The sequence below is a fragment of the Gobius niger genome (assembly GCF_951799975.1).
Source record: "Gobius niger genome assembly, chromosome: 16".
Classification (NCBI taxonomy): domain Eukaryota; kingdom Metazoa; phylum Chordata; class Actinopteri; order Gobiiformes; family Gobiidae; genus Gobius; species Gobius niger.
In genome coordinates, this window is record NC_136867.1 from 16,898,520 (window position 1) to 16,921,499 (window position 22,980).

At 40.6% G+C, this 22,980-nt stretch overlaps 2 protein-coding genes across 4 annotated transcripts in view; both read right to left on the bottom strand.

Moving 5' to 3' along the window:
* Nucleotide 1: 1 nt before the first annotated feature.
* Nucleotides 2-8,777, bottom strand: lgmn (legumain). Its single transcript, XM_079573659.1, has 13 exons — nucleotides 8,465-8,777; nucleotides 8,166-8,263; nucleotides 6,404-6,485; nucleotides 6,227-6,309; nucleotides 5,848-5,923; nucleotides 5,461-5,523; nucleotides 5,286-5,352; nucleotides 3,935-4,053; nucleotides 2,580-2,669; nucleotides 2,301-2,507; nucleotides 2,008-2,178; nucleotides 604-671; nucleotides 2-381 (listed from the first exon to the last, which is right to left on the bottom strand). The coding sequence occupies exons 1-13, from the start codon at nucleotides 8,612-8,614 to the stop codon at nucleotides 339-341; spliced, it is 1,317 nt and encodes a 438-aa protein (XP_079429785.1). The 5' UTR covers nucleotides 8,615-8,777; the 3' UTR covers nucleotides 2-338.
* A 2,966-nt stretch (nucleotides 8,778-11,743) lies between these two features.
* The window catches only part of pcnx1 (pecanex 1), a 35,652-nt gene continuing 24,415 nt past the window's right edge, over nucleotides 11,744-22,980 (bottom strand). The window contains exons 14-36 of one of the 3 annotated variants that reach the window (XM_079573631.1): nucleotides 22,519-22,690; nucleotides 22,087-22,197; nucleotides 21,554-21,645; nucleotides 21,216-21,325; nucleotides 20,902-21,007; nucleotides 20,652-20,744; nucleotides 20,276-20,426; nucleotides 19,562-19,703; nucleotides 19,279-19,456; nucleotides 19,034-19,142; nucleotides 17,959-18,088; nucleotides 17,822-17,880; nucleotides 17,519-17,734; nucleotides 17,146-17,399; nucleotides 16,835-17,065; nucleotides 16,139-16,239; nucleotides 15,804-15,954; nucleotides 15,274-15,504; nucleotides 14,694-14,968; nucleotides 14,351-14,523; nucleotides 13,615-13,904; nucleotides 13,008-13,148; nucleotides 11,744-11,996 (exon numbers count right to left, since the gene is read on the bottom strand). In XM_079573631.1, coding sequence (XP_079429757.1) covers nucleotides 11,856-11,996; nucleotides 13,008-13,148; nucleotides 13,615-13,904; nucleotides 14,351-14,523; nucleotides 14,694-14,968; nucleotides 15,274-15,504; nucleotides 15,804-15,954; nucleotides 16,139-16,239; nucleotides 16,835-17,065; nucleotides 17,146-17,399; nucleotides 17,519-17,734; nucleotides 17,822-17,880; nucleotides 17,959-18,088; nucleotides 19,034-19,142; nucleotides 19,279-19,456; nucleotides 19,562-19,703; nucleotides 20,276-20,426; nucleotides 20,652-20,744; nucleotides 20,902-21,007; nucleotides 21,216-21,325; nucleotides 21,554-21,645; nucleotides 22,087-22,197; nucleotides 22,519-22,690 — 3,657 coding nt within the window. In that variant the 3' untranslated portion in view covers nucleotides 11,744-11,855. Of the gene's footprint in view, nucleotides 11,997-13,007; nucleotides 13,149-13,476; nucleotides 13,905-14,350; nucleotides 14,524-14,693; nucleotides 14,969-15,273; nucleotides 15,505-15,803; nucleotides 15,955-16,138; nucleotides 16,240-16,834; nucleotides 17,066-17,145; nucleotides 17,400-17,518; nucleotides 17,735-17,821; nucleotides 17,881-17,958; nucleotides 18,089-19,033; nucleotides 19,143-19,278; nucleotides 19,457-19,561; nucleotides 19,704-20,275; nucleotides 20,427-20,651; nucleotides 20,745-20,901; nucleotides 21,008-21,215; nucleotides 21,326-21,553; nucleotides 21,646-22,086; nucleotides 22,198-22,518; nucleotides 22,691-22,980 lie in introns of all 3 variants that reach the window. The other 2 variants (XM_079573630.1, XM_079573629.1) reach the window with 2 other exon arrangements.

Consider the following 22,980-nt stretch of genomic DNA (forward strand, 5'->3'; position numbering starts at 1 on the left):
TCTTTGACAACGGTCTCTAGTTGAGAAACATTCACTTTATATTTTCTCCTTTACCAATGCTTAATGTCAACATTCACAACAGGCAATAAAGCTTTGAGCAAAAACAAGCAAATGTCACAACATTATTCTAAAAACACAATTTGAAAATTATAAAATTACCAAAATCGTTCACAGTGAAAAGTGCAGCTCATCGTAAAACCAGTTTAAAAATAATCTCACACGTCAGGTTTCAAAATAAAATAGTGTGCTCAAGACATCATCTGTTCCTCTTTAGATTTGTTTCAGCAGTGCAATATGCAGTCCTACGCCTCCCATACACAGGACTGAGGCGGATCCTTTTAAAAGCGTGGAAGGCACACGGAGTCTATGGCTTTCAGGATACTGCGGGGAAAAGAATGAACATTTCAATACAGTGAACAGTACCTAGTTCAGAAACCATCAATGTTGTACACAGACTGGGTAATACAGAAAATGTAGAAGCACAGCAATGATATATCTATGTAAATATTTATAGTTAATATTATGGTCTACTCTACACAGTCTCTAATATATGGGTTCACAATGACATAAGCAGGAAGGAAGAGCAGTGACGCTTGACTGTACCTTTGGGCAGAGTGTCCTCCCTCACAGAGGTTCACCAGAGCATACAGGTGTCTCAGAGCGTATTCATACTGCAATCACAGACACTACATCACTGACAGTCTCAGAATAAAAGCTTTAAAAAGAAATGACAGACAACTTCCCCTTCACAGCCCACGCCCAAGAATTACCCAAGCATTTTACAGAGCTGCAGGATCTCATGTACAATCAGAAATAGTAACTCTGAAGATTCCCATTAGTTCTCCCACGATATAAACAGATTTCATAGAGACCACAATAAGACACAATTACTATCAAGCAATTGAGTACATTTTGCAAATTAAAAATATGTAAAAAGGAGGGGCCATCAGAGGGACCAGGGACACCTAATGCATTACCAGTTTATCACATTAGTTTCACTTCACATTTGTAAAATAAAACTGCTTGCTATAAATGGCATCCTAAACTAGAAATGCAATGGCTGCGCCATTGCGATTGACTGCGGAATTGCGGGAAGCGAATGCAGAAATTGCATAAACTGTTCAAATTGCATAAATTGCTTAATTTGCATAATTTAATTTGCATAAACTGGTAAAATGCATAAAATGTCATGTTGCATAAACTGTATAAACTGCATAAAGTGGTAAAATGCATAAATGCATCAATTATTAATATTGCATAAACTTTTAAATTCCATAAACTGGTCAAACTGTTGAAATGGCCTCAGTGCTTGATTGGCAGAAGCTGAACAAATGGCTGAAAGGCCTGGAGTCTCCCCATTGGCTAGATTCCCCCATACACACTAATGCAAAAATTTCAAACTCTCGTATAAAAAAACTGGAAATCTGCAGAAGGCCAATTTTTTCTCAAAACCCACAAGTTGCATAAGCTGAACATGCACAAAGTGCAGAAATTGCATAAAATGCAGAAAAAAAGTGCAGAAAAGCATGGATTTGCGGCAGCCCCATTATAAGTCAATGGGAAAAATCTCCGACATTTTGGCCGATTGCGGAAAAACCGTAAGTTGCTGAAGTCCCAAAAGTAATAGCACCCTTCTCCTCAACATGCGGAACATTTTGATGCATAACTTGCATGAATTGCACAAAGCATGAAGGTGCTGAAAGCTCTAGAAAATCGGGAAAAAGATGGAAGAGGAATAATAATAAAGAACATGAAAACCAATAATTGACTGCGGAAGAATTCCGCAGTCAATCAATTAAACGGTCAGCTCCCGTTCTGATTTTAAGAACAAGAAACTAGTCTCTAAAACAGTTAAGAGTCCATTGCAAGAGTTTCTGCTAGTCTGGTCAAGTTTATTAAATGAGCTATAATGTTTTATTATATCAGTAATGCATTATCACTGTAAATTTTAGTTTATTGACATGATCCGTTTTAGTTTTAAGGTTTAAGTTTTATTTGGTGCCGTACCTCTGTCTTGTGCCAGTTGAAGCAGTTGTCCCTGTAGTGCAGTAGCGCAGTCTGGTAGCACTGGTGCTGGGTCAGAGGGGTCCTGCTGTTGACGACTTGCTCAGCTTGGAGTTTGTCTCCGGTCACACGTCGGGCGATCTGGAACATATTATCCGCCAAAATCTGCCTGATCTGAAAACACACAAGCATAACTTATGACAAATTTGCAGTTTTAACATGACACATTTTATAAACCATGACTATCATAGGGATTTTACTGCTGATATGTAAAAGTAAATAGTTTTGCTGTGTACCTTGATGTGAACGTCGACCTCCATCATCAGCTTGTGTGTTTCTCGGACGTCGTTTGTAGCCAACATCTTCCTCTTGAGGATGGCCAGCGGGACGTCCGGGCTGGGGGTGAGGTCTGGGTTGGAGATGGGGGGCAGGGGGACAGGGGCGGGCTGAGGGACAGACTTGTGACCACCTTGGAACGTTATCACCTTCATGTGGGACATGGTCTGAGCGGAAACAGCACAGGTTAGTGGCTTAGAAATTAATTTGAAATTGTTTTTTTGCTTTAGATGAATTACCTTGTTGCCGAACTGCTGGACGTGGCTGGTGTTTGTGTGGCTCTTGACGATTTTGAACTGCTTCTGTAGCGTTTCTTTAGACAAGTCTTCCTATAAAGTATTAAAATAAATAGTTGTTTATTTAATATTAAAAAGTGACAATTCATTTTCTTCTGGATTGGCTATACATGCTTTTCAGTCATGTGACTTTTGTTGTTATGGCAGCCATTTTGACTATTGAAGTAGAATTATGCAGTACTACAACATGTAACAATATCTCTCCTCAGGGTGAAATTGAAAGACAACTGATTGACAGTGACATTTTTATTTACTCGTAATCATTGCTCAAGAAGATAACAGGTAAAACACGCTCCCAGAGAGCACACGTTTATGTGAAGAAACCAGTGAGTCAGTGTTCCAGCTACTCAAGACTCAAGCATGCTACCAGTTAGCATTTAGCTTCAACAGCTCAGCTCTGACCTCTTCAAGAGAAATCCCTGAACCACAAGCATCTAGTCAACATGTGACTGAGCTGTTACTGTAGTATTTCCTCAGTGTTCATAGATGTGAGCCACACATGTCTTTATCATGTTGAAGCCATTGACAGTTGATTGAATCAACTGTCAATGGTTGACAGTTGCTAACCGGTAGCATGCTAACATCTAGAGCAGTTTCAACACCGACTCAGACTGAGACTCTGTTGACATGACAAACTGTAAAAATCACAGAGAAAGGTTTTCTGTTTCCTCTTTGATGTATCCATTTAGTCTGAGTGAAACAGATCTTTAGTAAATCCTGCTGTAGCTTGACAGACAGAGCTGCTACATCTGTGCATTTGCTGGTTATATCACATAAACGTGCATCTCTGGGGCCGTGTTTTAACAGTGATCTTCTTGAGCAATGATTACGTTTACATAAAAATGCAACTGTCAGTCAATTCAAATCAAATTCGTTTCATCCTGTGTAGAGATATTGTTACATGTTGTAGTACTGCGTAATTCGGTATTCAAAATGGAACTATGCGTGATGTCATTGTAAACGCATGTATAGATAGTTTTCACTGAGATAAATTGGAGGGCAGAAGTCATGGTGACGGTATAGCTGCATAACTGCTAGCAAATATGTTTGTGGACTGAACCGTTAGCCTACGTGTCTCATTTCGGACAGTTCTTTTATATAAACAAAGCCCAGACTTTTGTTTGGTATGAGTAAACACAGTGCTTCAGGAAGTGCAGGAATTTCCAGCCTTCCTACTGGAAAACAAGCTACGACTTCATGAGCTATAATTGTATGTCTAGCCAAGCTCAGATATCCTACAACTTGACTAATTGATATGCAACTCTACTGTAGCACCAGAGTGGTTAAACTTGACTCACTGCGTCAGAGTCCTCCATCCAGTTGACGCTGTACCAGTCGCCCAAATATGTGTCCCTCTTTTCGTCATAGTAACAGGCGTAAGACGACTCATGGTCATTGGCTGCTGTGGTGGCATACACTGTGGGGGAAAGAGACATACACTAGTTAAAATGGACAGAATGGAGACAGATAATCGTAATAAATTGCATTGGATGGCGGCACTTTCTTTCAAATCGTAATTATATTTGAAATGACCCTGAAATAACTCAAGCAGTAATCACAGTTCAGGGGTAAATTGAACAAAATTACAAAATACTGAGCTACAAAAGTAAAGGGCTTTATATGTATATCTGACCATGTTCAAAATTAATTTCATTACTTGAGTAAAAGTTCAGATTCCTCATGTCAAATATTACTCCAAACTAAGAAAAAATAGTCAAATTAGTACTAAGATTAAGAATGTTTTGCTGTAGAAAATGCAGTGGGAAACAAAAGTTCAAACCAACTCTCAACAATGGTGCACAAAACCACTCGAGCAGATTTATAACAACAAAAAAAGTTAATAAAAGGAAAGTTTCATAATATATCTTCATGTGCCAGATCTGCATCTATAGGTGATAAATCTACTTTCAATTCACTTATGGCCGTCACATGAGGAGCAGCACATGACAGTGCAGTGATCTCTCACAGGACACAAGTCTCAGCCTCGACACACAGCACAAGGACAAAACTAAAGTCCACACGCAAACTGCTGCATCAGTGGGTTTGGGAAATTAACGAGAAGAAAAAGCACTCGTCGGCAAAAAAAAAAAAAAAATCACATGAGACACAACAACTGATAAAACAAGTCAACAGATGTTAGTTAGGTCTGGACTTGGAAAGACGTCAGCAGCACTTTGAACTTGGTCTACTTCTGTGTAGAGATGATAAAATCACAGATCAGCAAGATTGTTTTAGAAAGTAATATCCTCCAGCAGGGACGAATGATTTGGAAGAAACACTGAAATGATTTTTGGTAAAAATAAGTATTGTGTTTGCGTTTACGTTTTAATCAGCCCAAGAGCGATGATGTTTCAGAGAAGACTGCAGTGAACTGATAAACTGCCACAACAAAAAGCAGGGGATAGAGATACTGTGTTGTTTGCCGAGGACATTAATATATAACCTAATTAACTGCAGCGTTTGACTTAAAGCTGGAAGATTAAGTCCGTACGTCTCAAGAAGAACAGTCTTTTGGTAGCCAAAACAGTATCATGTGACAAAGTCATAAGTCAAGTAAAATGACTCACATTAACACAGACACTCGGGACCTGATCAAACTTGCATGTGTGCATTTTAGTGAAAGTGATTTTGTAACTGCTGACAACGTACCATCGACATCCTCAGGAAGGTCAGTCATCATCGATCCAGACTCACAGGCCTCAATGTAAAACACCATCTAGAAAACAAAACTTACATTTATTTCATTTATCTGACCACATGCAATGATTTATCACAGAAACTTGTTAAGACTTGCAATAACAGCATGTAAGTAACAGAACGTTACCTTCTTGTATTTCTTGTTTTCATGCATGTACTTGATGGCTTCTTGAAGGTCGGCAACTTGAAGCTGAAAACAAGGAATTTACATTTTGAAGGACTGTGTGGACATTAATTAAGTATTTTCTGGTATATTATGGTATTAGTTCCTTCTTATACACAGGTTGCAGTTGACAATTTCATTCACCACTTAATAATCCACTGTTTGATTCAATACGAAAATGTCTTACTTGCAAATGTTTCTATAGTGCAAGATAATTGCAACCTCGTTGACTGGGAAAACCCCATAGAGAAACAATGCAGTACCTAAAAGCATTTCCTCAACACCTGTACTTTCCCATTCAGATCTTATTCATGTGACTGAACTTTAAAAAAAAAAAAAAAAAAAGCTTACATCGTCATTGGGGAAAGCCAGGATGCCAGGAGCGCCGTGATCAGTGAAATACACGAACACATGATCTTTAGGGCCACTGTCAAAACAAAGAGGAGGAGGTGAGGACAAGAACCAAATCCGGTTTGACAAAAGCTCAGGGTGTGACTGTGATTTAAACTTTGATTTTCTTTCTTTTTCTTTTACAGGGAAAAATAGACTTTATATAGCCGCCTGACACCAAAGAAAAATCAAAACAACATGAAGATTTGATTAATTGTTGACACAGGTATTGAAGGTAAACTATTACAATGACCTACTTATTCCCCCCAACGGTATAAACACCCCCCCCCCCCCCCCCCCCCCCCCCCCCCATTTAATGGTTTTGAGTGAACTGGCTTACCTCTTTATCACTTTCCCGGATCCTCCTTTGACATGAGCAGCATCGCCTTTCAACACGGCCAGGAAGTTCTGAGGCGTCACATCCTAAAGACAAAAAAAGACCCAAAAAACCCCATGAAACACAATTCTCCGTCAATTTGAATAATAACCCGACCTATATTCAAATGTTTGCATTTACATCTCCCGTGTAGTCTTTGGGCACCCCCTTGTACACATCAGTGCCGTTGGGTCTGTTGATTACTATCCCCGGAGTGGGATTCCTGCAACAAAAACACGTGAGTCACACAAGGAAGTGAGAGAAGCTGAGACGACAAAAATAGCATGAATCATCCACTGAGAGAGAAAAAGTGCCATGTTTCTACACCAAATCTGACATTGTGCTTTTGCCAAACCAAAGCCAGTCAGCAAAAACTAATATTTGCTTTTAATGTCGCCACAGCAAATAATCCGCTTCCTATTGTACAGTGGTTTGCAGACTCACTTGGCATAGAAAAGTTGTAACACTGACTTGATCAAAGAAATGTTCATGTAATATTGAAAAATATTAAAAAGTAAAATACAGAACATAAATACAGCGGTTTGAAACACATTGGTAAATATGAGTGATTGGGAGTATTAACTTTGGCCAAATCCATAAACATGATCAGATAAGCTTTTGATGGAACAGTTTAGTCATAATTACCTAAGTAACATGTTTTAGTTGTTTGTATATACTAAAAGAGATTAAATTCTTAACGACAAAAGAAATGGTGCCAAACCAACTTTCATACCAGGGTTGAGCAATCATGGGTTACTGATTAGCCATTGGCACAACAACCGTTAGCAACAATGTCCTTCTTCCCTTAAAAGGACTATACAGAGTTTAAAAATGTTAAAATGAAGTATTTTCCTCCCCCTACATGTTCCAACAATGTCCTAATGTGTAGAAAGAGCCCAGACATATTCACCACAACTGCCTCTAAAATCCTGCACTGTCACTCAAAACGGTGTTAATTCGGGTCATGGACGAGCTTAATATAGAAGCTGCAGTTACACGTATGAGCTAAGGTGGCAGTAGTGAGTATAAAATGGGTGACTTGCATCTAGCCCCTTTAAGTCCAAACAACATAAACTAGATTTAGACAAAGACAGCAATGAACTGACTGCAAAGTCTCCAATGTGACAAGTTTGCCCAGTGCACATAACAATTAGATGTACTACTACACCATTGTTACTGTTTGCTAAAAAAAAAGAAGAAGAAACAACTTAAAACTGTGGCCAAAGCATAATGCTAAAGTAAACCTGCTAATGTTACCGACGCCACTGTAGTAAAGTCCTTCCTCATACTGATCTAACAGAAAATTGATGACTCACTCGAAGTAACTTGAGCCTCTTTATAGCGCATTGAGGTACAATCTGAATCACTTTTCATGTTTGTACAATAATCCAAAAGTAATTCTTAGAGTGTGCTTTCACTCTACTTGTCCTGTCCTGTCTGTAACTGTAACTGCTGAAACAAAGCCATATAGAGCAGTAAAATGAGTGTCTTGTGACTCCTCTCTCTTGGCCCTCCTCAATCCAGCAACATTCGACTCTTCTGTCAAAGTGGCACTGAACGACATATCAGTTTGCTATCACGCATTAATAAAGGTAAAAAGCAAATTGATTTGGTGTCACCCACAGTCTGAGATAGTACAGACCCAAATTAGTTCTTCTCTAATGATGGTGTGGCCAACCTCTGATGAATAATAAACTAGCAAATGAAAATGCTACATCTTGGCATGGTTTAGCTAAATTAAAATTACAGAATTTCTTTTCAAACAAACAATGAGAATGAAAGAGTGATTTTGATGATCACTCATTTCTTTTCCTGAATTATGAATCTATTATAACTAATGCAATACTATGAAATAGTGTTAATTGATTGGTCACTTTGTAAGAAACAACAGTGAGATACTCACGCTTCATTTTCTGCCAAGTCATCATACATCATAACTACAATGTTCTCATCCGGGATGCCATTTCTGTGGACAATCTGATAGGCATGGCACGCATCGGCCTAGGAGAGGAAAACAAATAAATGAAAGTATTACAGACAAGAAAATACAATACAATAAAAACAATAGTGTAGGTTTGCACTACCTTGCCATATATCATTTTGTAATTCAATTTAAATAACCTATTACTGGTGTCTTGCTTGACCACACCAGCAGAAATAATAAATAAAATATTTTCATTATTATTTTACTACGTCAATTACCTGATGTCTGTAGTTGTACCAGCCATTGGAGCCTGCTACGATCAACACCCAGTGCTTCCCCCCGTCTGCCTCCTCTTCCTCTGGCGCAGGGAAGGCACTGACCAGCCCCGCACTGACGCCGAGCAGGACGAAGAAGACCGGTCTAAACATCTCCTCTCCCCTTTGGATGCCCTTTGTCAACAGAAAAACGAGTTACTAAAACACCAAGCGTCCTGTGCTCCTGAAGAAACCTGTAGATCGTTATTTGTAGAAGGAAAAAGGCAGCGAGGTCCACAGTACGGAACCCAAACAAGCCACCTGACTGCTATTTAGTCACATGACGATGCTAAATCGGAAGCTAGCCTCAGCGCAACACTCTTTTAAAAGTGTAAATCGCAACGAAGCAGAGCATACCTATTCACAATTTACTTTGCTCTATTGAGGTTTAAATGTAAAGCGTACGTTCTGGATATTTTACCTTTTATAAAATGAAGTATACGCTGAATTTGAGGTAAATGCTACAAGAACATCCTCAACTTGGAACATTTATATCCCACGGGAGCACAGCGGATGGAATGGCGCGTCAGCAGCCAATCAGAAGCCGCGAGAGGCGGCACCTTACTGTAAACAGCCTGTAAGTCACGTGACGTTGTCCATTTATATATATTTTTTAATTATTATTATTATTAGTGGTAGTATTACTATTATTATTAAGTTGACAAGTGGCACGAGGTTTTTTCCATTATACATGATTGGAGATACATTAAAATAGTGAGTAATAAGCAAAGGAAGGGATGGGGACAATAAAGAAAATAAATAAACAAAATAAGCCAACAAAGAGGGTCGAAGCAGTAACATCAAAAAGGACCCATTTTTGCTACCGTTAGGAAAATTAGCAATAGGTTGCATTCAGCATGTGACATCCCATTCCAGAGGTGGAGGGCAGGTCCATTCTGGCAATCATAGCAACAGTCATAAAGCAGGTATCCCGGTTTAATATACTGCTAGTTTCTCTACCATTCCGGGGCCAATGAAACAGAAACTGTCACCAAATTCAAAGCCATTGTCATAGGGCATCAAAATAGCAACAAAACAGCACTGATTTGTATTTATTTATTTTACTAAGAGTTTGTTGTCAGTCAGCTCTATGGTGTTTCCAAAATGACTTTACAGCATACTTGAATTAAACATAGATTGGGCTATGTTGCTAACAATCACAACTTTACCCCATAATTGACTGTAATATAAATAATATAATAATATAAATAAAGATTTTGTTATAGTCTGTTTACTTTATTATTTACTGTTTATGCTTTTTGTCCCCTCAAAGTCCTTGGTAGTCATTGTATATAAGATACCACTAATAACTCTACTAGTTTTTTTCTCACATTTCCTTCCATTTGCATAACTTGAGTGTTTCTAAGAGCTGAATGTAAACAAGTAAATTTCTCTATAGTGGAATCAGTAAAGGCCATCTTATCTATCTCTAGTACTTTTTATAAATGTGGTAGGCGGGTAGTAAATGGCCCAACAACTATATGTTGACAGGTTGCCTGGACTAGTTTTGTTGACCAAGAAAAAGATTGCATCAACAAAACAAAAGAACTCATGATGAACAACCTTCATAAAAGGAGGTCAAGGAAAGTTGCCAGACTGCATTTTCCGCCTTCCTTTACCTGACTGAAGCACTTCAAGTTATAAAAGTAGCACCTGCAAATCACAGGTTTGTTTGAACATTGTCTCTCGTATATGTATGTGCAAACAGTGACTCAGCTTAAACTAAAAAGGTCACAGAGTGCACTTAATTTATTCGTTTGTGCAGGAAAGAGCAATTATTTTTAAAAAGATCATTCAACTCTTCAAGCCTTTTGTTCGGACAATTCAGATGTTACAGAGGGTTAAGAGATACTTTAATTTATTTATTTGGATCGGGACAGTGCATGTAAATGAACACACATGGGACTTGTACACTTAAATAGCCACACTGGATTGCAGTCATGGGCTACTCACTCTGTCCCACTCGCGCCCTAATGGGAAACCAGAGCACCCGGAGGAAAGGTACACAAGGACAGGGAGAACATGCAAACTGCAAACAGAAGACAGACGCCATAGTTGTAAGCAATAAATCAACTTTTATTCCTTATAGAAAAGAATTAAGTTAAATAGTCAAACAGTCCTTCAAAAAATTGTTTTCAACCTATGGTCCGTAATACATTAACCTTTGTCTCAAAATGAAAAAGTTGTAACAAAGTGTAAATACTATGTTCACAGTAATAAATATCCAAAACAAATCTTTTATACATTGACATTATATATATATTGAATATATATATAGATATAGATAAACATACAGTAAAAAGTTATTTTCAAGTTTATCAAACAAAACAACAGAAAACAGATGATTGCATTTTTCATTCCCAAGGCATCGTTAACCATGGCCATTCAGAGTCTATGAAATAAATAAACGTGATATAATTAAAGATTGTAGTGCATCACTGTAAATAAAAAGAAAAATAAACATAGTGCAAGTTTTCTTTGCGCAAAGTAAATCTCAAATAACTCCAAAGGGAATGACAACAATAAAACAAAAAAAAAGGTTGGCCACAGCTCAGTCAAGTCACGGACCTCAGCGTGACCTGTGCTTCGCTGTATCTTGGCAAAAGAAAAAAAAGCTTCAAAAACCAATGCCGGATACAAACACCAGGCTTTTTGGCAACATATTTGTAAGGACGAACAAAACAAGGAAATCTACACATTCTTCAACTCGTTCTTGACAAATAGGTCGTGTTCCAAAATCAAAGACAAATGGAGGGCAGCAGAAAATACTCCAGCTTTTTTGTTAATAAAGAAATGCAAAAACTACATTGTGGTTTCTATTGTGACCTAAACCTCGCTGTGATCATTATTACAAACATCAAACAAACATGACTTAACAAGGCATTAGTATAAAAGTCCTCACCAGTTTATTTGTGCTAAAAAACAAAAACTTTGTGCCAGTTTTATTTCCAATGATAAGGCCAGTGATTATAGAAATATTAGCTGTAGATTGATTTGTTAGCAATAGCTTCTACCACAGTTTTAGGCTGCACTCCATCTGCATCTCACATCAACATAGCCCAGTAGAGTAGTATGAACACAACCTATTTACCAAAGAATAATCAATTAATAAAGATGCATAGAACTTAACCAGTAGCGTCAAATAACTTAGAGCGGTGAACTGTCATGCAGCATTTGGATGCGAAGCAAGGCAGATAGTGTGACCGATGCGCTGAAGGATGCTGGGTAATCAATGGTACTGCCTTTGTTTTTGCACGGTTCCCTGACTCCTGTCCCCCTGACAGCGTTCAGGACCGGGGAGTGGGGAAGGGGTGGGCGGGCATCCCGGTCCGAAAGCTGCAGAAATGTGCTCGTCTCATACCTCGGCACCCAGTTCAATTACCCCAGTCTCTATAATGGGCACTAGCTTATCTTCCACCTGAACCAGCAGGATGGTCTTGTCGATATGGGAGCGATTAGCTGGGTCACGACTACAAGGCACCCACCGGTGAATCACCTGAAAGACACGCAAGATCTCCGTCAAGCAGCAGCCAACAAAGACATAGAGAGAACAATGGTAAGGTTTCACAAAAGCAGTATCCAAAATTATACTTAAAGCAGAAGGCCATAAGTGCTACCGCAGGTGTCGTAGCATGTTGCGGTTTTTTACTCATTAATTGTCCGTAAGAGTAAATACTACGCTGACAGAAAAGACAAAGGGAGAGAAGGATATTGTACATCCAATTACACAATGGAGATCATTTTTTTCACTGAAACTTGGCTGAAAATACTGTTTAAGTGGCGCTAGCCCACAGTTAGCTTTGCCTGCTACCCTGTTAGCTTCTTCTTTGTGATTCCATTAGTGTGTATCGTGTGTATTGCGCCTCTGACCCGGAGGCAGGAAAGTTGCAATTGTGGTTTTCTGGCCAGAGACACCAGGGGGAGATGAAAGCCCTTCCAATCATCCCATTAACACTTGTATTACCCCCAGAGGGACCACGAAAAGGATTTATTAAGGTAAACAAGTTACTTAGTTCTGCTTTAACCCAAATCTCATCACTACCAGAATGCATATTTTAAAATACAATCTGAAATGTGTGAATGGAACAACTTTATAATAGCCGAGGTCAAAATTAAGTCCCTGTAACATGGACATATCATGCATACTTGTAATTTTTTGGCATCGATATTTGATGTTTTAAATATTGAAATAATGTTTGTGTAAAGAAAAAAGAAAGTGAGAAACTGGGCTGTTCAAAATTTTGCATTGGTGGCTTTAGGCCTTCACTTTGTTCAGAACGTGATGGATTATGGGCTTTAAAAATGTAGAGGACAGTTTTGTGTCCTCTGTGATGCAACAAAATTCAGGAAACACAGATTGGAGTAAACTTGATGACTTGAAAGTGTATGAATGAAGTGAAATATTTTTCCACATATGTTTTTAACAAGGAAACAATGTTATAACATGGCTATCCTGGATAAAAAAGTTGATTTTGCATCATGTGTCCTTCAATGGGACAGTACGTACATGTCCCTCCATGCCCTCTAGGGGGCTCCAGTCCCTCCAGCAGGTCCGCCCTGCTCTCAGTCTCATGGTCTCGTCAGGCCACTGCAGCTCCTTACGCTTCGACAAGTTTATATTCTCCAGCACCTGACCCACATCCACAATCTGAAGGAAATAAAAAGCACTGTTAGATGCAAAGAGAACTGGATACTAACTGTTTTAACAAGAGATGGTTCCCCTCTTATATTAGGTTTTCACAACTGGTAACGTGACACTATCATATAACGCTGAGTCACTTTTGGCTTTAATACATTTAAACAGGATATCAAGTGAAAATTTGCAATAGCACAAAACGCATCTCCCTTGTGTCAGGTGTTCATTGTGCACTGTCACTGTCTAAAAAAAAGAGTAAAAATAAATATATGTTTCCTGTCAACCCAATTGCTGTAAATTCTAAATTTAGTTTTGCATCATATCTAATTGTTCCAGGCACCTGTACTCTGTATGAGATGTCGTCCCTGCGCACCGTGGCCACAGTCGGGTTGTGCTGCTGCAGATGGAGGTGATGGTGGTGGTGGCTCAGAGGATCTGTGACCGTGCTGCACAGACTCTCGTTCCCCAGGAGCCCTACCAGAGTGGTCCTTTTACATGGCGGGATGCTGTGGCTGGACAGGGAGGCGGAGGGGCCGGAGGGGTCAGAGGTGGAGCCCAGGCGGAGGTGCAGCGTGGTGGGCAGAGCGCGCAGGGACAGCTGGCTGGTGGAGGAGCGGCGACAGGGCTCCAGGCCGGTGGTGGAGGTACGCAGAGAGGAGTGTCGGCTGCTGCTGTAGCGATACGAGGACGACTGAGAGGCCATAGAGGCTCGGGCCGGAGAGTGACGCACCAGACTGGACTGGACTGACTGGGCACTCTGACTGGTGCCTGGTAAAAGAGAGCAGTTCATTAAAATGCCAATATTAGGATAAGATAAGACTTTATTGATGTCAAAGCAGATTATGTTTATAGCAGCAGTATATAGAAGAGTCAAATATCAAGATAACTACGCCCTTACTGAAAGCAAAATTCAATGTTTCTCTTTACAAGACAGCAATTACTGGGAAACAATTTACCCTCAAGCCACAGAAAACAGAAGACTGCCTGTTCCTCTTTCACTGATCAAAGCACTCTCTTGTCTCTTGCCTTTGCTCCGTAAAACATTGTTTTTTTCCTGCTGTTTTTCCATTAGAATTTACTATATTTTTTATTTTCTAAGTGCTTTTTCCTTCCATTGTTTCACACTCGGTTAGACATAAACATAAACTTTCCAGCTTGTTCAAACTATGCCTGCATCATGCTATGGGACATTATGCCTCAGCCCAGTCTCTTACCCAGAGGATGTGGGGGGTAGCTGAGGGGCAGTGAGGGTCCGGACGTCCCGCTGTGAGACACTGAGCTCTGCTGAGAGTCCCCTGCCGTCCCGTTCCCACACGACAGGCCCCCCGCGTCAGGGTCCTCAATGTTTCCTCCACTGTTGCAGCCCGCACCGCAGCCCTTACGAAGCCTGATGAGAGGATAGGTATAGAATATGTGCACGAAGATTTGTATTTACAGTTAATGGTTTGTTGTATATGTAATTTATTTAGGGTCCTTTTGCTCAGAAAGCAGTTTCAATTGACAAAGGGCTATTTTCTACATGTCAAGAAAAGAAGCCTAAAATATCTATTCACTAACCTGTGCCAAGTGCTGACCACAAAGTTTCTGATGTTGGCGATGCTGATGGGCCCTCCCAGGATGTGCCCGAGCTGCGGGTGTGAGTTGCAGTAGGATGTGGTCAGTGGGGAGACGTAGATGGGATAACCGATCGGCTGGTCACATGACGAGTTAATCATGTTCCTCAAAGCCTGTTTGGCGTTTTGGATGCTTCCTCGTTCTGGGTTTCTGTTTCGCAGAAAGACCAGCTCCTGCTGCTGTCCAGCCCAGAGACCGCGAACGCACTCTTTATTCACCTGCGATCAGAAGGAGGTTTCAGATCGACCAATAAAATAAAACATACAAAATGTCCAAGGACAAAATACATTTAATAATTGCAACTAAGTACAGTGTATTTACCAAGTGTCTGTACATAATAATGAAAATGGTGAAAGCAAGTTTACTTAAATTACCCATTCATATAAACAAATACAAATTCGTAATGTTGATTTGGTTTATCTCACAGATTCATAACTGATAGTCATATTTTAAGAAACTAGTCTGAAAACACAACTTTCTTACACATACTGCACTTGCTTCACTGTCGTCTCCCAGTGCTCACCTTGATGACCCTGAAGCTGAGGTAGCGCCTGTTTAACATGATGATCTTGTACTCGTTGGTCCCTTCGTCCATGACGTGGCGTAGGGCGAGCAGAGACTGGGCATTGGACAGGACAGCGCTCCTCCAGGCGGGATCCCCTTCATGAGCGATCACCAGGTTCTCCTGGTGAGAGGAGATGGCCTCATACAGGATGGCCGGCTCGTCATACTCATCCGGAGAGGTGAAGTGGTCCTAGTAAAAAGAGATTACTTTGTCAATGATTTCAAATATACAAGGCCAAACTGAGCTTTACTGCAAGTAACTTAGTAATTATCACATCAAATCTGGTGGTGTGCATCTCAGTGTTTCAAAGGATATCACTAGCTAGTAATTTGTACTGGTCTTTAAATATAAATAGCAAAAACATCATACACAGGTTTATTTTCATGATGCTTTATTTTAATATCTAAATTGTATGTTTTGCTCGAAACTCAAAATGTTGTCCAAGCACAATCACCTGCACAGTGAATACTGCTGTATCTCTGACTGACCTGGTGCAGTTTGAGGGACATTCGGATTCCAGGCACCACCACCTTCCTGAGCAGCTCCATGTCGGCAAAGATCCACTCGTCTCTGATCGAGGAGATCCGAAAATCTCCTTTGAACAAGGCATGGAGTCCATACAGGAAGGACTCCAGATTACTGCAAAGAATAAAGAAGAAAATTTAAGGTTTCCTTATTTCATCTTTCAACTAAAAGCTTTTATAAAGCCTTGACATTCAATTATAATACAGAGCAAATAAACCAAAAGATCATCATCACTGAAGAGGGTTATTCGGGGCTAAATGTGTCATTTCAGTAGAGAATATAAATTATGGTAACTGACCTGGACATATGATGAGCCGCGGTCCCCAGAGCTCTTCGTCCCAGGACACACAGACCAAAGCACAGCAGAACCAGTGCAGAGTCTTTCTCACTCTCCAGAGGCTGCAGCAAAAACAGGAATGTAACAACTTAAATGAATTTTTAAACATGGGTTGGTGCTGGTTCAGTCTTGTCTTTTTGTGTGTTTTCCTGTCTTGTATGCATAGTTTAGTCCTTAGTAAAGTAACTATCATAAAGCATGCATAGAGATTAGATCGATGATCTTTTAGTGCTTTAAATCGACAGCTCTATTTGCCAATCATGTTGCGGAGCTGCACTGCAGGAACTGACTAGTTGTTGACAAAGTGAAAGCCTGGCCCTGATATCGGCTCTGCTAGTACGAGATTTAGGCAAACTGTAGCTTAACACAAGTTTTTCATAGAGAACTCGCACATTACCTTGTTGTCGAGTTCAGAGCCATAAATCTATGGTTATTAAGGTGTGCAGCAGTGTGCAATTATTTTCTAAACGTTGGGCTGTTTTGGAGCAGTGCTCGATGTGGCGATGTAAAATTAGGTATAGGGCCTTTAAATTTGCTGTTATGTCGATTTGCAATTAATCTTACAGCACTATTTCACACGATACGGTTCTACATAACAAAGACTACAGGGAAAAATACATTAAAATCAATAAAGTAACTTAGCCAATCCAGCATTACCTTAGTCCTGCGTGAGTTGCAGTACTGGATCCAGCCCAGGTAGATGCTGCAGAAACTGTCCCGGGAGATCCCAGCAAGTCTGTGGTCGTAATCCTCGTCAATGTTGGGGTTAAAGGTCGGGTCCAGGTCCACGTAGTTCCTCTCAGTGCAGCCTCTCAGACCGTCCCTCATGGTCTCATTGGCCAACCACTCCTCCAGTTTGGGGGACTCCACCACGTAGTAGATAATACCCTAAATGTGAAGAAAGAGTAGTTAGATTTAGAAGGCAATGAGACATTTCCTGATGCCACACAGCCCTACACTTCACCGACCTTGACATAGTACGTGGTGAGTATCCTCCTCAGATCGAACACCTGCAGCATCGAGGCGGCGCTGTTGTCAGTTATGCTGTAGCCCTCCAGGACGTATTTAGTGACCAGGACCTCCCAGGCTAACCAGCGCTGTCCGAAAGCAGCGTTGAAGGACAGCAGGTGAGGCATGTGTCCCGGCTCGCAGCAGCAGCACCCCTCGTCCTCCTCCACGCCCTCAGTGATCGCCTCTACCTCCCTCTGCTGACAGTATGTGCCTGTGGAGGGGATAAACTTCCTCATTTTGCATCAAATAGAAGGATAAACACTCACTCCATATGGGGAAGAAGACATTCAATAGATTTTGCACATCTTTTGTGAATAGACCATCCCTTACCTCTGAACTCCAGCCCTCTGAGTTGAAAGGTCACCAGCCCGTTACCGATCTCGATGAGGTGGACCAGGGCGTTGAGATAGTCCGAGGCCAGGATGAAGCAGTCCCCGGTGCTGAAGTTCCCCCAGCGTCCGAGCAGCAGGTCGCCACACAGACTGTGCTGCAGCGACCGCGTCAGGTGCTCGTAGAAGATAGAGTTCAGGTTGTTGTCATCAGAACCTGCAAACAATAACAAAGATTAACCTATAGTTAAGTCTTGTAACATTAGGAACTGCATGGTGTCCTTAAATGTTCCTATGATCTTACCTGGATTCCTGTCCAGCTGATGTGCAAGTCTGGTATTGGAGTGATCCACTCTTTTAGTGCTGCACACACAGAGATGTTTAGGTACATACAACTATGACACAAGGGATTTCAAAACTCAAAATAACGTTTCCACTCACTTGTAGTCCCTCTCCCAGAATTTGACCGGACGCACGTAGGAGGTGATGAAGATGGCGCTGCCCAGGAAAGGGTTGAGGGGAGTGGAGAATATGGCGGACACAGCGGCCTGAACAAACAGCATGGCAGAGTCTGGAGTGACCGCGGTCAAGGAATTTAAAGGATAAAGCTCTTTGTGAAATCTACTGGAATAATATCTAGCGGGTTCGTAGGAATTTCAAATGCAAAGTTATGTAAAAGAAATCACAAACTTCAAAGTAAATCAGGGAAATAAATCAATAAAAAGGCAGTCGAACCCGTTTGCGTCATTTGCAGGTAAATCAGCCCCCGTCTAAAAGTAGAAGCTCATTATCACATTTGCAAGGAAGAAGGTTTACAGTCTGTCTGTGTCTCACTCACATACAGCAGTGTCAAATCAAGACTAAAATAACCTGATACATTACACCTTGAAATAACGGATTTAAAAGATCAATGAAATAACTTCTGAAATGGTGGAGTTAAAAATGTCAATGCAAAATAAAATATTGATATGGCAAATAAATACTTACTTAACATATTGGTCTGTCTCGCATTAATTACTAAAATATTTGTAAAGGATACAGTACAATAAATATACTATTTAGTTTATAATTTTTGCATGATTTACTTTAGGGTTTAACCTCTTAACCCCCGCCTGAACTGAGCACATTTTCTCCAGTTTGGCTTTACCCAAATTGAAAATGTTATGGAAAAAAGCGTCAAAACAGCAACAACAAAAAAACAAAAGGGAGGATGAAAATGCAAGAAAAGAGCAACAAAAAAGTAAAAAAATTACCAAAACGCAACATAAAAAGTGATGAATTTGTGGCAAAAATGTGACGATAACACGAGGAAAAAGATCAGTTTAGATGAGTTTTGTAAGTCAAATGAGGCGCAACACTGGCCTTATAAGATGTAACCTTATAAATTTGGGTAAAGCTGAACTAGAGAAAATGTGCTCAGTAAGGGCAGGGGTTAAGAGGTTCAATCTTTCGCTCTATACCATTATAAACTATGCAAGACTATGAATAACGGAATAAGCGGGCGCTGAAAGGATACGAGGCACAGCGAAGGGTTGGGCAAAGGCGTGAAAGGCCGAGCCCCATGTGATCTGCCACGGCGCGATGTAGGTGTAGACAAAGTGCAGCTTGTAAAACAGCTCCCACATCTGTAACAAGCAAACAACACAAAGACAGTCAAGATTCAACATTTTTAGTTTTTTCTTTTTTTAGTACCTTTTCGTATCCTAGCAACAAGCTAACAATAATAATTCTGTCATAAATGTTCTGCTCATGTCCCCTTACCTTACTGAACACGATAGACATGACGAAGAGGTCGAGCAGCAGCGTTTCAGACAGGTGTTTGTAGTCAAAGGTGAAGAAGAGGACGGTGAAGAGGATGGTGATGTACTGATACGTAGGGCTGCTGTAGCACGAGCGCAGCAGTTTCAGGCCCGCCACAGTGATCATGAGAGCGCCCACCCTAAAACAACAAGTAGTATGGGTGAAGGAGGATTTTTGACAGTACCCTCTAGGCCAGTGGTTCATCAAATAACAGATTTTCACTATTATTGAGTCTATCCCTTACTCTGTGTCCAGTCTCTTTGGGCTGGCGAGTTCCCTGGCGCTCCCGCTCAGCTCGTTGAGGATGACCAGGGGATAAAGTACATTCTTCTCCACAAACAGCAGCCACACGTGAAGCTTCTCGAACCACATGACATGGGCCGCATCTGTGGGGAGACGCAACATCCAAGTGTGAATATTTCATAGCGTATCCGTCGTACCTATGAATAGTCTATTGCCTACAGCAGACTCTTGTCAAAGCCATGACAGTTTGAAGACACAAGAAACATGAGCAAATTCTAAAAGACGATACAAACACAGTAAATTATTTGATGCTTTTGTTACTATAGCGGATCATTATAGACTGGTGATTCTAAAATTATAGGTATATTTAGGAGTTTAACACTAGTTACCATATTTTCCGGACTATAAGTTGCACTTATTTTCATAGTTTGGCTGGGGGCGTGACTTATACTCAGGTGCGACTTATATATCAAAATATATAATTTCACTTGTTTGTTATTTTCACACTGACAGCAGCTAGAGGGCGCTTTAGGCTTGTGTACCAGTATTCTGTACCACTGAAGATTTAAAAAATGGTAATCAAGCCGCAGAAAGAAAGTTTGGAGTGAGCGAGAAATTTGAGGGACTGGCGAAAAGTGGAGGTTACTCTTACTGCTTGTAAGCGACTTATAGACCGGAAAATACGGTAGTAGTCCGATTAATTTGTTGCACTTACCCCTGACTTCGAACTGGTAGTACTCCTTAGTTTTGAGTAAAGGGTGAGAGAAGCAGTACCAGGGCAGCTGCTTACGAACTTGAGGCAGAAGATAATGAGTGAGGAGCCCTACTGCCCCCAACAGGCCGTACAAGACATAACTCAGGAACGGCTGAACAGAGAAACAGAATAACATTATCACTACATTGACATTTAATACATTAATGTCAACTTTTTAAAGTATACATTTTCTTATCATAGGAGCATACCAAACCCCTATTGCCTGTCATCATCTACAGAGGTTACGCACTATCATTCTTTACAGATCCTGTGACATCATCCGCATATCCTCTAATATAATATGCACCAGACAAAAATACTAAAATCACTTCTTTACCTGTAGTGCAATGAAGACAGTGCTGACGTGAATGGCGAAGTAAAGGACAGCGATAACCACACACACAATCAGGTCTGACTGGAGTCGCTCATTCTGTAAGAGAGGATATATAATTTACAAACATTATTACAAAATGTAATTGAAAACAGGAATACTACACACATACTAAATACAAATACAAAAAGAACATGCAACAAAAAAGCAAAAAAGATTATGCTGAAGAGGTGTTTAAAGTCTGAGGGTAACTCACCACTGATGCCCTGAGTTTGTCTGGTAAAGGGTCATGCACTTCTGACAAAGGGTCTTCGGGGTTTTTGTCTTTCAAATTGGGTAACATCTTGGACTGGATCAATGAACTGAAAAACAAATGAGCAGAACAACGTCATGATAAATGAACAAGGGATAAATATAAAAAATCTGAAGGTCTTTATGACTTTTCATGTCTTCCGTGATAGATAAAGTTCAGTAGATTCAGTCACAAGTGCAAAAGTCCATGCATGGAGCTAATAATAAACTGTGTGGGTCACATCCCAGTCTCTGGATATATTAATTAATGTGACTCACATGAGGACAGAGGGGTCACTGCTCTGGCGGCTCAAGTGGTACGACACTGCCACCAAGAGGCCGCAGAAAACGGAAAACAACACAGGGATGTGGTGAGGCTCCCAGGTTTCCTTAGAAATTAAGAATTGTTGTTGTTAGCATAAAAGGCATAGAATTTGTTCTCAGACAACTGAAAATCAACAGTAATATAATGAAACAACAGTGTGTGTTCCTTAGCCAATAAATGATATATATTTCTAAAACAAACAGTGGCGGGCATGTACATTACAGGTTGATGTTATTTTTTCACCCATCTATCCACTCCCTTTTTAAGAAGTCTCCTCACTCTTTGCTCTCACCTTGAGGGCTCCGTAGCAGAAGCCATAAAGCAGCGCGACTGTGACGACGCTGCGGAGGATGCTGTACAGCGCAGACAGGAGGCTAGTGGACGCTGCAAAGACACAAAGTCAGCGATCACATCAATCAAGAGGACACGCTCTGAGGAGGCACAATGCAAATCAGCACATCGGGATCTTATAGGGCCGAATATTCCATTATTTACAATGTAGGAAGGGTCATATGGAACATGTGCATTAAGGCAGATCAATTTGGAAAAACATCTAGTTGAGTGTGACATTTTAAACACCATTTAGAGAGAATCACATGCATTGTTCTCTCTGAAGACATAATGCTGCCAAAATAATAACCAGGTCAATGTTATGCAGGTTTTAGTTCTAGTTTAGCCTTGGTTTAACCTCTTTAACCAAGCACATTTTCTCCAGATTGCCTTCACTGGAGAAAGTGTGCTCGGTTCAGGCGGTGGTTTTTAGAGGTTAGTCGCGCTTTAGCTGTGTCTGCCCAGGCCACAGTGAGGAACAGTTGCGTGACTCACCGTTGCCCCCGAACACGTGGATGTCCAGCTGCTCAAACAAATACATGACGAAAGTGTTGACTTGTGGCAACAGCCCCACAAAGAAAATGAAAGGAAAAAGCAGAGTGAACACTGTGGAAACAAAAAAAGACACATTTATTATGCATGTCATTTATTTCCAGTTGAATGTATTTGCGCAGTATATGCATTTGTATGTATTTACAGAGCATGCAAACTAAGCTTACAGGTCAAAAAAGAAGAATGCACAAACTTTATACATTTTTTGGGGTTGCTTTAAAAATGTCTCTTTATTAGTATTTTTTATTTCTCTTGTAAATTACCCCCCAAAAAGAATTGATTCATAATGGGAATAAAAATGTGTACTGACCTAGTGGCTGCCAGAGCAAGCCTGAAGGCCAGAGGGGGAGGGGGAGTGGGTATATGTATACGTACCAATGACAAGATCCCGGGCCGATGCCAGGATGAGGGAGCTGGTGAGAGCCACTCCGTACAGAGTGAAGCGCGATGAGGTGGTTCTTGTGCTGCCGTAATCCAGCAGCCAAATGAGGCCACAGCAGAGGCAGAAGTATACCGGCCGGCTGTATGCAATGATACGGTTATGGCCCTGAAGGGAAGAGCGAGGAGAGACTAGTGAGAGGAGCATCTAGAACGCAAATAACATCACCATAAACTCTTATTGATACACATAAATTCAGTACAGTAAATTAATAGAGTCATAAAAGAGGTCTGAGGGGCAGGATGTGAGGCTACATAAGTTCATGTACTTTGAAAATATCACAATGCTACATTATTTCAACATGTAATTTACAACATGATTGTAACTAGTGTATTTGCTTCAACCTCTTCAACCCCCCACATGAACCGAGCACATTTTCTCAAGTTTGGCTTTAACCA

Coding starts and splice junctions, on each gene's coding strand:
- lgmn (XM_079573659.1), bottom strand. CDS start 8,614: ATGTTTAGACCGGTCTTCTTCGTCCTGCTCGGCGTCAGTGCGGGGCTG. Junction 8,264..8,464: donor GGTACAACTACAGACATCAG/GTAATTGACGTA, acceptor TTCCTCTCCTAG/GCCGATGCGTGCCATGCCTA. Junction 6,486..8,165: donor GACTTGGCAGAAAATGAAGC/GTGAGTATCTCA, acceptor TTTTTGTTGCAG/GAATCCCACTCCGGGGATAG.